We start from the raw sequence: 16,262 nt of genomic DNA, 5'->3' as shown, positions 1-16,262 counted from the left end.
AGTACAAAACCGACGTGCATTGTGACTGAAGAATTTTTGGTTTAATTTTGGGATCTGTTTAGGCATGACCAGTTAATTGGGACCACCAGAGCATCTGGTACATCTGTATAGTTCTTCACACTTGATTGGTTTATTTGTTAGGGACTTGGTATGGGTGGAGGCTGGGCTCCAGGCCCATATCCCATGTGCTTCCTGTCTCCAATTGGAGCTTGTGCATTACTTATTCTCATTGGCAAATATCCCACAGGTTCTCCTATATGTGTTGTGGCAGGTGTCAATTTGTGTCAATGTTGACAGATACATTATCTTGCTGCTAGAAATGAAAGCTGTGTGAGCCTGGAAGTGACGCATGTTCCTTGCCTCACTGGTAAACACAGTCATGGCTTTGATGGCTTCCAAGGCTTCAGTCAAGAAGGTCTAGAGGTAGGGCAGGGCCAAAATGTTGCTGGGAATAGAGGCAAGTGCTGTTTTACTAGCCCAGAGCACACAGACCAACCCCCCCAAAAGACTAGCCAAAACCCTGAAATGCCAATAGTACTGACCCTGGCCATCTAAGAGAAAGTATGTACCATACTGCAGGTGCCCCTCGGGGCTTGCGTGTCTTTATGTGGCAAAGCTGGAACCTTCCACAGGTTCTTGCTGTAATCTGCTTTAAGGCATGGTATGAGAAAGGCATCGTTGAAGTAAGCAAGCTGTCCTAGGAGGGTCAACTCCATGTCCAGGAGCTAACTGACAAGTTCTACATCATCTAATATTTCTTCCAATTCATCAAGATCCAACATGAATGTTTGGGGCCCAGCTATGCTTACTAAACTCCAGCTCAAACTAACCCCATTAAACTGGCCATGAGCTAGGCAAACAGCCCATCTCCTGCATCCACAATGTTATCCTCCATTTCATCAGAGGACAGAAAATCTGAATAAATCCTAGCAATTACTTGGCTATCCACGGTTGGCGCTGCCTTATTCTGTTACAGGTGAAGGTGGGGAGTGGGGTCGGTGGCTGACCTTCAGGGTCTCCACCTGCAACAGCTTGATGGAGGGCTAGCCCAGAAATATTTGTAGCATGTATCCCACCCTGCACATACTCTTACAATTCCATCTGACCATATTAAATATATACTGTGGAATTTTGACCAAAAAGGACTCCAGCTTTCATTATTTTTTAGCAAGTTTTTAAAAATATGTTATAGATGTTGGTATTGTCTATTAAGGCTAATGGTTTAAAAAGGGGACAGCGATATTACAGGCAGCCTGATTGAGGAATTTGTTCCATTTCTATATAATTCTTTATGACTTGACCTATAGTGATGATGCAATCAGAATTCCTGTCAAAGAACTTTTATTCACTACATGTATTTTTGAAATCAGAAACCAGGATGGAGGGCTGGTTATCAATACCAAACAGGGCAAACATCAAAAGATATGGATGGAAAAAACAGGTATGAAACTATTGTAAAAGAGTAAGTCATCAACTGTTTGCACCATGCTGTTGAATTGTATATTAAACATACACAAATTCTCTTTCTGATAGATCTGTATTGAAGATAATATTCTAAGTAATTTAACTGTCGATGTCTGTTTTGAAATATAATTAGGATAATAAGTATGCAAGTCATATTAATGAAAAAGTAACATTTCTTAACAGCAAAGAGCAGCATACATTTAAAGGGGGAGCTAGGATCGTTAGGAACAGGAGTATGTCATGCAGTTATTCGAGCCTGCTCTGCCGTTTAATTAGATCATGGCTGATCTGCACCTCAACTCCATTTTCCCGCCTTTGCTTCATATTCCTTGATACCCTTAACTAACAAAAATGTATCTATCGATCTCAATATTGAAAGCTCCAAATGTCCTAGCAACAACGGCCCTTTGGGGGCGAGAGTGCCACATTCCTACTACCCTTTGTGTGGAAAAAGTGCTCCCTGATTTTGCTCCTGAATGGCCTAGTTCTAATTTTAAGATTATAGAAACATAGAAAATAGGTGCAGGAGTAGGCCATTCGGCCCCTCGGGCCTGCACCACCATTCAATATGATCATGGCTGATCATGCAACTTCAATACCCCACTCCTGCCTTCTCCCCATACCCCCTGATCCCTTTAGCTACAAGGCCACAATCTAACTCCCTTTTGAATATATCCAACGAACTGGACTCAACAACTTTCTGTGGTAGAGAATTTCATCGGTTCACGATTCTCTGGGTGAAAAAGTTTCTCCTCATCTCGGTCCTAGATGGCTTACCCTTTATCCTTAGACTGTGACCCCTGGTTCTGGACTTCCCCAACATCGGGAACATTCTTCCTGCATCTAATCTGTCCAGTCCCATCAGAATTTTATATGCTTCTATGAGATACCCTCTCATTCTTCGAAATTCTAGTGAATATAAGCCTAGTCGATCCAGTCTTTCTTCATATGTCAGTCCTGCCATCCCAGGAATCAGTCTGGTGAACCTTCACTGCACTCCCTCAATAGCAAGAATGTCCTTCCTCAGATTAGGAGACCAAAACTTCACACAATACTCAAGGCCCTGTACAACTGCAGCAAGACCTCCCTGCTCCTATACTCAAATCCTCTCGCTATGAAGGCCAACATGCCATTTGCTTTCTTTACTGCCTGCTGTACCTGCAGGCCTACTTTCAATGACTGATGTACCATGACACCCAGGTCTCGTTGCACCTCCCCTTTTACTAATCTGTCACCATTCAGATAATAATCTGCCTTCCTGTTTTTGCCACCAACGTGGATAACCTCACACTTATCCACATTATACTGCATCTGCCATGCATTTGCCCACTCACCTAACCTGTCAAGTCACCCTGCAGCCTCTTAGCATCCTCCTCACAGCTCACACTGCCACCCAGCTTAGTGTCATCTGCAAACTTGGAGATATTACATTCAATTCCTTTGTCTAAATCATTAATATATATTGTAAATAGCTGGGGTCCCAGCATTGCACCTTGTGGTACCCCACTAGTCACTGCCTGCCTTTCTGAAAATAACCCGTTTATTCCCACTCTCTGCTTCCTATCTGCCAACCAGCTCTCTATCCACGTTGTTAGAGTTAGTGTTTTCTCTGAAGAATCACTCAACACTCAGAGTCGGTTCCAATGCCTGACGGTATTTAATAACGCTCAGCGGGGAGGAAACACACAGGACCGTATCCAGGTTTCTCTCCACAGAACAAAGAGTTACATGTACCTTTATATGTTTCACAACAGTTACAAAACAGTTTACTGCAGTTACACAGCCCATCACGGCTGGACACAAGCCAATCACAACGATTATAGATTACATATAGGTTCTTTAACCCAATAGAATTCTCCTAATATCCAGGGAACCATATGTTCGGTTATTGTCAGCTTGGGCTGATCGATGGCTTTATAGGTTCTCTCCCTAGTTCTTTCATCTGGGAGAAATAATTGGTATATATCCTTGTTTACAGCAAATGGTTTCCCTCTTATCTTTCTTCCTGAAATAATTGGTTTCATGGCCTTGTTCACAGGAGATGGTTTCCTTCTTATCTCTGTCTTCCCAGGCATTCCTACAGTGGGCCTCACAGGGTTATTGCTCGGTCAGTGAACGTTCAACAGTTCACAGTTTGACTACCTGATTTCCCATAATGCCTGGGCAGCCATTTTATGTGTGTGTCCATTTAAGCTTATGTGAGTTTTAAATATCCAGCAGGTGCCTAATGCCTAAGTCTATATATATTTCTACGCTCTACAACACACGTCAATACATTACCCCCAATCCCATGTGCCTTAATTTTGCACACTAATCTCTTGTGTGGGATCTTGTCAAAAGCCTTTTGAAAGTCCAAATACACCACATCCACTAGTTCTCCCTTGTCCACTCTACTAGTTACATCCTCAAAAAATTCTAGAAGATTTGTCAAGCATGATTTCCCTTTCATAAATCCATGCTGACTTGGACCGGTCCTGTCACTGCTTTCCAAATGCGCTGCTATTACATCTTTAATAATTGACTCCAATATTTTCCCCACTACCAATGCCAGGCTAACCGGTTATAATTCCCTGTTTTCTCTCCCTCCTTTTTTTAAAATGTGGGATTACATTAGCTACCCTCCAATCCATAGGAACTGATCCAGAGTCCATGGAAAGTTGGAAAATGACCACCAATGCATCTACTATTTATAGGGCCACTTCCTTAAGTACTCTGGGATGCAGACTATCAGGCCCTGCGTATTTATCAATCTTCAATCCCATCAATTTCCCTAACACCATTTCCTGACTAATAAGGAGTTCCCTCAGTTCCTCCTTCTCGATGGACCCTCGGTCCCCTAGTATTTTCGGGAAGTTATTCGTGTCTTCCTTAGTAAAGACAGAACCAAAGTATTTGTTCAATTGGTCTGCCATTTCTTTGTTCCCCATTATGAATTCTCTTGATTCTGACTGCAAGGGACCTATATTAGTCTTCACTAATCTTTTTCTCTTCACATATCTATAGAAGCTTTTGCAGTCAGTTTTTATGTTCCCTGCAAGCTTACTCTCATACTCTATTTTCCATCTTCTAATTAAACCCTTAGTCCTCCTCTGCTGAATTCTAAATCTCTCCCAGTCCTCAAGTTTGCTGCTTTTTCTGGCCAATTTATATGCCTCTTTCTTGGATTTAACACTAATCCCTAATTTCCCTTGTTAGCCACGGTTGAGCCACCTTTCCTGTTTATTTTTACGCCAGACAGGGATGTACAATTGTTGTAGTTCATCTATATGATCTTTAAATGTCTGCCATTGTTTATCTGCTGTCAACCCTTTAAGTATCATTCGCCATTGTATCCTAGCCAATTCACATCTGATACCATTGAAGTTTCCTTTCTTTAAGTTCAGGACCCGAGTCTCTGAATTAACTGTGTCACTCTCCATCTTAATGAAGAATTCTACCATATTATGGTCATTCTTCCCCAAGGTGCCTCGCACGACAAGTTTGCTAATTAATCCTCTCTCATTACACAAGACCTAGTCTAGGATGGCCTGCTCTAGTTGGTTCCTCGACATATTGGTCAAGAAAACCAGGAAATCCTCCTCCACAGTATTGCTACCAGTTTGGTTAGCCCAATCTATATGTAGATTAAAGTCACCCATGATAACTGCTGTACCTTTATTGCACGCATCCCTAATTTCCTGTTTGATGCCATCCCCAACCTCACTAGTCCTGTTTGGTGGTCTGCACACAACTCCCACTAACGTTTTCTGTCCTTTGGTGTTTTGCAGCTCTACCCATATAGATTCCACATCATCCACACTAACGTCCTTCTTTACTGTTGCATTAATCTCTTTAACCAGTAACGCTGCACCACCACCTTTTCCTTTCTGTCTATCCTTCCTGAATATTGAATACCCCTGGATGTTGAGTTCCCAGCCTTGGTTACCCTGGAGCCATGTTTCCGTAATCCCAATTACATCATATCCGTTAACAGCTATCTGCACAGTTAATTCATCCACCTTATTACGAATGCTCCTCGCATTGAGACTCAGAGCCTTCAAGCTTGTTTTTTAAGCACTCTTTGTCCTTTTAGAATTATGTTGTAATGTGGCCCTTTTTGATTTTTGCTCTTGATTTCTCTGTCCTCCACTCTTACTTTTCTCCTTCCTACCTTTTGCTTCTGCCTCCCTGCATAGATTCCCATCCCCCTGCCATATTAGTTTAAACCCTCCCCAACAGCACTAGCAAACACTCCATTTAGGACATTGGTTCCGGCCCTGCCCAGGTGCAGACCGTCCAGTTTGTACTGGTCCCACCTCCCCCAGAACCGATTCCAATGTCCCAGGAATTTGAATCCCTCCCCCTTGCACCATTCCTCAAGCCACGTATTCATCTGAACTATCCTGCTATTCCTACTCTGACTAGCAACTTTATGTCCCCTTGGTCTTGATTTCCCCCGAGAGGAATTAGTTTCTCTGTCTCTACCCTATTAAATCGTTTACCATTTTAAATATCTCAAACAGATCACCCCTCCATCTCCTACACTCCAGGGAATACAAGCCTAGTTTATGCAACCTGTCTTCATAATTTAACCCTGTAAGACTGGGTATATTCTGTTGAACCTGTGCTGCACCTCCTCCAAGGCCAATATATCCTCCTTGGGGGGCGGTGCCCAAAATTGAACTTGGTCCTCCAGATGGAGTGTGACCAAGGCTCTATACAACTAAAGCATAACTTTCTCCCCTTTGTATTCCAACCCCCTTGAGATAAAGACCAACATTCCATTAGTCGATGTGATTGCTTTTTGTAGCTATCTACTGGCTTCTAATGATTTGTGTATTTCGACGCCAAAATCTCTTTGCCCCTCTACAGGTTCCTAGTTTCCCACCATATAGAAAATACTCCGATTTATCCTTCTTGGGCCTAAACTGGATGATCTCACATTTGTCCACATTAAACTCCATTTGCAATAGTTTTGCCCACTCACTTAATCTGTCTATTTCCCTTTGCAACTTTCTGCTCTCATCTGCAAACTTGGATGTATAACTCTCCATTTCTTTATCCAAGTCATTAATAAATATGGTGAAAAGCTGAAGCCCCAAAACCGATCCCTGGGGAACACCACATGTCACATCCGCCAGTCAATTTTTGCTAATCTCCTGTGTGGAACCTTATCAAATTCCTTCAGAAAGTTCATATAGATAACATCCATAGACATACTCCCATATCTACGTTATTAGTCATCATCTCAAACTATTCAACTAGGTTACTCAGACATGCCTTATTCCTAACAAAGCTATGTTGGATCTCTCTGATTAGCTCTTATTTATTCAAATGCTCAGTTACTTTATCCCCAGTGACAGATTCTAGTAGTCTCTGCACAACCGACATTAAAATATCAAGATAGCTTAACAATAGAATTTTTGTTTCTTAACTTCTTCCAATCAAGTATGTTATTTGTATTTTTGTCAGTTCATTACCACCCAGTGGAAACATCATCTCTGCGTTTACCTATCAAACCTTTTCATTATCTTAAGGACCATCAATCCGACCATCCTTCAGCCTTTTTTTTTCTAGATAAGAGTCCCAGCCTGTTCAGACTTTCCTGCTAAGTATCTCCTCTCAGTTCTTGAATCATCCTTGTGAAATGTTTTTGCACCTTTTCCAATGTCTCTATATCCTTTGATGATATAGAAATCAAAACTCTGCACAGTACTCCAAGTGTAGTCTAGCCAAGCAAGGTTCAATACAAGTTTAACATAACTTCTGTACTTTTCAATTCTATTCCTTTAGAAATGAATCCCAGTACTTTGCTTTTTTAAATAGCTTTATTAAACTGCGCCGCTACTTTTAGTGATTTTGCATTTATACTGCATGATCCCTTTGCTCCTCTACCCCATTCAGACCCTGCTATTCCAAACAGTATGTGGCCTCCTTATTCTTCCTACCAAAATTTACCACTTCACACTCATCTATATTGAAATTAATTTGCCAATTACACACCCATTCTGCAAGTTTATTCAATGTCTTCCTGTATTTTGTCGCATTCTTCCTTTGTATCTGCAAATTTTGAAATTGTACTTCCAATTCCAGAGTTCAAATCATTAATGTAACAATGGTCCCAGCACCAATCCCTGTGGAAAACCACTTCCCATCTTTTGCCAGTCTGAATAGCTACCCTTGCTCCCATTCAGCTACCTGTCCCCAGACTCCATCTGCTCTGACTTTACTAGCCTAATTGTAGCAGCCCAACTGCTGTTCTGGCTGAGATCAGCTCACTCAGCACAGTTTGGTAATCTCAAAGCTTTTGGTCTGTATGGTTTATCAGTATATGCTGCATAGGGTGGTGACTTTTATCTCTCAGGTTTTTGGCAAACTGATGAAAAATAGTTTTTTTAAAAGCCTTTTGTATGTCTTTATAAAATTTGGATCCAATTTTTTTTTTGTAATGTTGAATCCTTTTCTTTGTTATCTACAGTATGTTGTGGTCAGCAGTAGAAAGATACTGTTTTACAATGATGAATTGAATAAAGAACAATTTAATCCTTCTATGGTACTGGATATAGAGTAAGTACAATCGCTTTGATACTGAGGATGTTACGGATAAAGGACATGGGTAAATAGGGGAATCCAGAGTAGAACACACAGATAAGAAATTGGTTTAAAAATAGAAAATGGAGGGTACTAATCAAAGTCCTCTCTTTTTTGTGCACTGCCCCTTTAACTGGCTGCACAAACCATTCACATTTTCGCGCAGCGCGGTTATTCCATTTGAAATTCTAGTGAGTAGCCTATGCAGCCGCACAGCTTTACGGGAATGTTGGTATAATGAGCGGTATGACTCACTGGGGGGGGTGTTGAAATGAGTTCCAGCAGGACTGGTAACCAAGTACAAGGTTATCAAATTAGAAGATGATACTAAAGAAGGTTGAATAAGAGGCTGCTGCTAAATAATTCCTGAAAGATTTTAAGTTATGTTAAATAGCAAATTAAATTTACTGTTGACACATACATTGTTGCACAATTTTTGTTCAATGTTCAATCAGTATAAAATTAATAAAATAGAATTAGCACATGGAGACTTCAAAAGCACCTAAGAGTAATAGTAGAATCAATCATATTGTCAATCTCTAGATACTTTGGTGGGGCTGTTTAAAAAGCTAATAAAATACTGGAATATATAGCCGGAATATATAGCCAGAATAGTCCAGATCGCTTATTCTAACACATTTTAATACATTGGTCAAGCCACACTTTGAGTGTTGTTTTAATTGTGGTCATTGTGATGGTCAAAAATTTTATGTGGACCCTCTGTTATATTCCCCTCAAAAAAAAACATGTGATCAGTTGCTGGATCTGAAATAGATGGCTAAAAGTGCTTCCCAGTGGCCAACTTGCCTGATCCTTCTCCACTACAGAAATGAATGCGAAAAGCAGCATTCATTCCAAAAAATTTAAAATCCCTTCGAGCACCTGCATGGTTTAAACACTCCTGTGTCAGTGAGGGGCATGCGTTAGATGTAACATCAGCATATGTGGTGTTCAGTTGTCACCTGTGTAACTGGAGGCTGTAGTTAGTCAGGAGAGTCAAGATGTGTTTCTCAGCTATGATAGCTAGAGTTCATGGAGCATGCACAGAGAAGCTTATAGTGAACAGATCAGCTATTTCAGTGTCAGCAGGAGCATAACAATTAAAGTGTATGGGTAGAGAAAAAAGTACTGACAGCTTGACCCCCGTTGATCTCCCATTATCATCATAAATTCACACAAGTAAAAAGTGTGCGTATAATTGAGGTTGTGTTTTACATTCTTTGGCAATATAAAATAAGAGCAGCAAATATGATCTCAAATATAAAGGATGAGTTCTGACAAAATTAATAAAGCTTAATCTGTACCGATGATATCACTAAGGTATACAAAATATTAAATAATTTAGATAGGGTGAACCCAGATCATCATCCTAGTCAGACCAAACATTCAACTTAGTAAAATGTAATTTAAAAAGGGTATTGCGAAAAAATGTTTCATGTAAAGTCTAAATGTCGGATTAATAAAATGGCGTATTAGATGTAAAACCATTAATGGTTTCAAAATTGAGCTAGCTGCTGACTTGGAGCACGAATGGAAATCGCTCCATTTGGTTAAATGGCTTTATCTTCTTAGATTGTACCTGTGGTAACAATACTACGTGTCTTCATGTAATTCACATGGTGAATGATTAGGCTTCAGATCATACATTTAAAGAGGTATTGGGGGTGATCTCTGTGGTTCCAACGGTAAGCTGTGCTCGCAGGTCAAGAATCATAGCTCCAGCCTAACTCCATATGAGAGCACCTTCCCTGCTGACCGATCAGAAATGCAGAGTAACCACTATTGTTTGGTAAGCCTTTTTCTCTGCTGTAAGTGGTATGCAAGATGGCCTAATTTCCCTAAATGTAATGTAATTTTCGCAATGCAGCACCCAATGCTGTTGTGACTTAATAAACCTTGGACTCAGCTAATTTTGCCAATATCAACTATTGAAAACCCAACTGCCATATATTTCATTGACCAACAAAACCAAACTATGAAACCTATTTTTCAGGTTGGCAGTCGTGAACGTTACCTCACTGCCATCCATTTTGATTTTTTCCTCTCCTCAAATTTTCAGTTGGAAAATATTATCACAGCAACCAATGTCCATTATACAAATGAGATGGAACAAGATGCCACTCTAGTTACCTGAACAGATTTGACATTGATAACATCAAAGCTAGATTTCCCTTTCTGTGCACCACCTTGATGAGATGAAGAACATAGCAACAGACCAGTTGTCCTTTCTTGCCCAGATACAACTATCACTTATAGGATCTTGACCATCTCAATCAAAAATTGGTGCAACATTTTTTGTTGGATTGAAATAACTAATCAAAAGATTACAAATGTGTTCTGCAGTACAGGTGCAGCATCCAAAATCCGGAGTTCCGGAATCCGACTCCAGACTGATCGGTGGCAGGGTCCGGAATCCGTAAAATGTTCTGAAATCTGGACCTGCCGACCTTGGGGCCCCGCCACTGCTCGACCTCGGGCCTCAACCCGCCCCACTCGCCGTCACTGCCCTTACCTCGGGGCCTCCTCATCAGCCCGCCCGAACACTTCCTTGGCGGCGGGGCCCGCCCAAACAGTTCCACCTCGACGGGGCCGGCGGCCCGCTCAGCTCCTCGGCGGGGACCCCACTTTCTGACGTTCCGAAATCTGGAAATACCCGAACCTGCGTTCGGGTGTTTCTGGATTCGTGACATCAGAAAGACAATCCAGAGTCTGGAAAAATGTAGAATCCAGAACGGCCTCAGTCCCGAGGGTTCTGGAATCTGGACTCTGCACCTGTATCTGAATTCTGGCAACAAGCTTGTTGTCTTCAGCCATTAATTTCTAGTAGCTATGTGTTTGAACTTTACGATTAATTATGTTTATAGAGAATTCTTAACTATAAATAGTTTTACAAATAAGTACAATTAATAAAAAGTTGCCTGTCCCATAATAAATCTTAAGGGCTGGATTTTTGGCTGATATGCGCCCTATTTAGCGCCTCGGCAGGCACAGCAATGATTTTCTTTGGGCGTGAAACGAGGTGCACAAGATTTTGCGCCCGGGTGGAACTTTCGAGCATTTCGCTCAATTTAGCGTCCATCTGAGAACCTACCCAGAAAAACCAGACGGACCCAGGCGTGAACGGCACCATTTTGAAAACGAAGGAGAAAGTCGCAATTGTGAGTGATTAAAAGGATTGGGAGAAGAACACTGCATTACTGCATACTTTTGATTGTGAAGTTTGAGAGTTCCTAGTTTGTTTTATAAAGGACATTTAAGAACATTTTAAAAGATGGGGGCCATGCTAGGTCGGAAGCCATTCATCTTGGCTGCTATTGCCATATGGCTTCAAGCTGGAAGAAGGCTTGTTGATCATTTGCAATGTAATCGAAGAGGTCGCAGACGTATGGGGAGGAGGCCTTACCCCCCCACGAGTTTATAGGGAACATCGCTCATACCTCCAGCTCTCTGAGGCACAGTGCACTAGAAGGCTGCGCTTCCGAAAAGAAGTGCTGACAGAGATATGCCAGCTCCTACAGGCAGACCTACAACCTACCAGCGGCAACAGGACTGCACTGCCCGCCGAGGTGAAGATGACTGTGGCACTTGCCTTCGATGCCTCTGGCTACTTTCAGGCATCAGCGGGGAACATATGCACCATCTTGCAGCATGCTACACGTTGCTGCATTCGGCAGGTGACTAATGCACTGTACGCACGCAGAATGGACTTCATAAACTTCCCAATAACCAGGGAGACCCAAAATGAGATGGCTATAGGTTTTGGATGATTTGCTGGCTTCCCCAAGGTTCAGGGTGCCCTTGACTGTACACACATCGCCCTGCGAGCAGCTTTGCGGAATGCAGAGGTTTTTCCAAAACCGAAAGGGATTCCACTCCATGAATGTGCAGATCATCTGCGACCATACTCAGTGCATCATGGCAATCAATGCCCAATATCCAGGGAGCATCCATGATGCTTTCATCTTGCGTGAGAGCAGTGTCACACGCATGTTCCAGCGTCAACCACAAGGCTAGAGCTGGATGCTTGGGGACAACGGTTATGGACTCGCCACCTGGCTCATGACCCCCCTCAGGAACCCTCAGACGGAAGCCGGACATCATTATAATGAGAGCCATGCAGCCACACACAACATCGTCAAACAGCACTTCCGATGTCGGGACCATTTTGGAGGCTGCTTACAATACTCCCCTCAGCAGGTCTCTTGAGTTCATTGTGGTGTGCTGCATGCTACACAACTTAGCCATCATGAGGGGATGGGGATTGCAGGACCACCTCAGGAGAAAGAGGGGGGCGAGGAAGAGGAGCCTGGTGAGGAACCCATGCCACCACCGCCACAACCACAGGGAAGGCATCGTGGAGATTTCGCCGCTGCAAAAGCCTTGTGTCAGCAGCTCATAATTGAACACTTTGCTTGAAGAGTGAACGGCACATTTGACCGTTGCTTGACCACTCTATGCCACCATTTTGTCTATTCCCCCTCTTATTCTGCAAATGAGACACTACACAGGAATGGTTAAGGTAAAGAAAAAATGTATTGAACATAGTAACATTCATTCTGAGACTTCAATAAAAATAAAATGAGCTGCATCCAACAGTGTGATAATTTAACAAAATTATTGGAACATAATCAAGCATCAATAACACAATCTAGTGTGATACTGTAACATAATACTGTAACATAAAATATACAATGCATCCAGCATCAAAAACATAATCCAGCAACATCAATTCCTGCCCCACTATTGTTTCCCACCGTCTTTTGCTCCCCTTCCCTTCATCACCCTCCTTTGCCTGCTGCTCCTAATCAAAGTGGCACCAAAATGGCAGCAGTAAGGCTGCCAGAGCGCTGCTGTGTTGCGGGGAGAGACGATGTTTGGGGATGCACTGCACCAGTTCGTGGCTTGGAAGGCCGTGCTTCTGACTGGTTCGCCTCTTCATCGGTGTCGCCAGTCAAAGGTGGTTTGGGTGACAACCGTCGCTGATGCTTGGTTGGCAACTGAGTGGGGGGAAACAGAATGCTGTCATCCAGAGGAATTACACCACCTCCCATATCCCTGGAGCCACTCAGTCGCCGACGGGGCTGGTCCCTTGCAACCGGAGCACCTTGCTGGCCAGCTTCGGAACAGTCACTTCCCCGTGTGATGATGGGGAATGCAGAGAGTATGGAGGCAGACATGGACTGCATCACCTGCCCAAGCTGAAGCAGAACTTGTGCCTGTGATGCGCCATATTCTGCTAGGGCTCGCGCCACACTCTCCGGGACTCAATGTCACTGCTGGAGGCCACCAGCCTCGTGTGGGCATTGATGGCCTCGCTGGTTCACGGCTCGCAGTGATAATCTGCGACCCTACCTCCATAATGGTTGCTCTCAGACTGTCACTGCTCATGGGAATCCTACCCAAGACATCAAGGAGCTGACTGCTGATTTGGATGCTCTCCTTGGACATTCCCACCACGTCCACCTGTCTGTCAGCAGACCGACTTTTCCAACTCGCCCTCCATATTCAACCCCAGCACTGCGTTGCTGCACGCCACTGGGCCCAGGAGCCTCGGATTCCTCGAACCCCGAGAACGTCAGGGCGTCCTCAGAGGAGCTGAGTGCCGGTGGTGGAGCAGGAGTCGAATGATGCTGCGCCGGAGTCGGCTCATTGGTATCTTCCTCTTCTTCCTCCTCCAAATGACGACTTGACATGGAGTGGTCCCTTGACGGATGCTGCGCCTATGACTGGTCATCTCGAAGTAGGCAGGGAGACATGACGAAGGTCACTTAGCACAGGCTCATTTGAAGGACCGCCGTTACTCCATTTTATCTAGTCCAGAGACACTGCAGGACATTGCCCCAGCCCAGCCCAGGGAGTGTGCAGGACATTGCCCCAACCCTTGACCAGAGGCACTGCAGGACATTGCCCCCACCCAGCCCAGGGAGTGTGCAGGACTTGCCCTCAGTATCCAAGCGGGGGTCAGCACCCCCAGTGGCAGCTGCCCGACCAGTGAGGCCTGCCACTATGTCCTTGATGTCTGTGAGTGGCAGGCTCACGGCGATTGTGTGACTTCTTTGCCTGCAAATATGAAAATGGGAATGGTTACAAGAGGGTCCATTTGCTCTTGTGGCACGATAGTCACTAAAGCACTTATGCCACACTGTCTGAATGTAATAGTCTTCTGTTTAATGGCCTTGGAAGTTGCACGTGGTTCATCAGGAGGACATTGAAGTGGGGAACCATCTTATGAGATCTCAGAAAGCAATTTTAATAATGTGTAAAGATCATTCATGGCAAATAGGGTGCCGAACTAAGCCTACGTATGTGTCATGCATTTTAGGTGGCAATCCACAGAATGTTGAGAGGCACCAACAGCATGAGAACAAATGGTGTGTCAGATTTATCCTTGAAGTAATGAAGGAGTGCATGAATGAAAATGGTACTCCCTCTGACGACCCTGGTGCGATCGTTAAATTTCTTTCGGCAGTCCTGCCCACAGTGTCCGAGGCAGTGACCTCTTCAGCAATTTCTCTCCAAATCCTCTTAAATATCGATCACAGCGGTCTAGAAACACCCCGAAGATGCAACTCCTGCCATCTTCTTTCCACATCCCCCTCAAGAGCTTCATTAGCCTCGTGGCTGAATCGCCTAACACACTCTTTGGAATCATCCTCCTCCATCATCAAAATCTAAATGTGAAATGGCTGATTCAGCCCCGGTTGTACTGCGCATGCGCACGCAGGTAGTGGCCGCGCCCTGCATTAGCATTTGCGACAGGAGACCAGACCAGAAACGCGGGAAGAAAAAAACGTGCACATGCACAGAACAGTAGATTGCATCAGCGGCAGCACACACATCTGTGGTGCAACGCCAGAGTTAACGCTAATGTTCCTCGTAAACTTTCATTTGCCGAAAGTTCCTCACACTGGCGCTAACGTTAAACCGGCGCTACATTTTTCACTCCACTGCAAATTGCACCTGAAAACGGGTGAAAACGCAAAAGGCCAAAAATACAGCCCTAAAGGTCTTGTAACTGGCTTAAATGCATTGTATCTTTAAATTGATTTACATATGAATTAGCACATACGTAATGAAATCTGTAAGTCATTTTCATTTCTAAATAACTGTCTTTATGTTCCAGCAAATTATTCCATGTCCGCCCTGTAACACAAGGTGATGTATACAGGGCAGAAACTGGTGAAATTCCTCGGATATTCCAGGTGAGCTATCAAACACAGTAAGTTTCCATAAAGGGTTTTTAATTTTGATTCGATTTTTTACTATTGCCTGTATTTTGGTTCTAAGAACCAGAGGGATGTTATGGTCACGATGGAAAGGGCATATGGCAGTTAAAATTACATATTGGGCCCGATTTTCCTGGAGAAATAACAGTGAGGCTAACAGCGCTCACATGCGCAGTTAAATGCAGAAATCAGGAAGTTGCTGTCTGAGTCGCCCTGCTCCTCCCAAAACTGCGCTGTAATAGTATCTGGCCAAGAGACTCGGCATTGAAATACATGGAACAACGTGAAGTTGCTGTACTTGCATGCTATATACACACTGAAAAAGTTAGCCGGATTTATCCCTCTCCCCTTTTTTAAACAGAGGTGTAACATTTGCAGTCCTCTGCACCACCCCCATATCTAATTAAATTCATTATTCTAATTGACACTTCCTGGTTCAGACTCTGCGCTGCTTATTAACAGTTCTTCAATCTGATTGGTTAAGGAGATGGATAGTTGCTAGCCCTGTTCCCAGATGCCCTGTAGAGGCTGCTGTCCCTAAATTGGCTCTCTAATTATAGTAAGTTCAGTGCAAAATCCCACAGAAAGTCTATGTGCAAGTGTAAAGAACAGCTGGTGCTGAGAGCAAATCCAACCCAATAGAATTGCAACATAGTAACACAAATGTTTTGTGATTATGCCTCTGTATAGCACCTTATGATGTTTTTCTACAAAAAATGTACTATATAAATGCAAGTTATTATGCAACTAACCACTGACTGATTTTTGCATCAAAGTTGTGGATGAAAATCTGAGCATTTTGTCATTTTTTTCATCTCTCCCTCCCACTCTCTGCCCTTTTCTCTCTCCCTCTCCTTTTTCTCTCTTTCTTTCCACCTGTTTCTCTCCCTCTCTCCCCCTTTCATTCTACTTTATGATCTCCATTCAACCAGCTGAATTTACTGAGGTCCATAAAGACCACACATGAGAATAGTTCTCACGCCTCAACCATTTCATTTCAGC

The 16,262-nt window shown here is 43.4% G+C and overlaps 1 protein-coding gene across 3 annotated transcripts in view; it reads left to right on the top strand.

The window, feature by feature from the left end:
- rock1 (Rho-associated, coiled-coil containing protein kinase 1) overlaps positions 1–16,262 on the top strand; it is a 324,482-nt gene that overhangs the window by 286,012 nt on the left and 22,208 nt on the right. For all 3 annotated transcript variants that reach the window (XM_070892926.1, XM_070892932.1, XM_070892939.1), the window contains 3 exons: positions 1,371–1,441; positions 7,922–8,010; positions 15,158–15,236. In XM_070892926.1, coding sequence (XP_070749027.1) covers positions 1,371–1,441; positions 7,922–8,010; positions 15,158–15,236 — 239 coding nt within the window. Of the gene's footprint in view, positions 1–1,370; positions 1,442–7,921; positions 8,011–15,157; positions 15,237–16,262 lie in introns of those variants that run through there.

This window comes from Pristiophorus japonicus, chromosome 1 (genome assembly GCF_044704955.1).
Source record: "Pristiophorus japonicus isolate sPriJap1 chromosome 1, sPriJap1.hap1, whole genome shotgun sequence".
Taxonomy (NCBI): Eukaryota; Metazoa; Chordata; class Chondrichthyes; family Pristiophoridae; genus Pristiophorus; species Pristiophorus japonicus.
The sequence above is the reverse complement of the archived record's forward strand: the minus strand, read 5'-3'. Positions and strand labels throughout refer to the sequence as shown.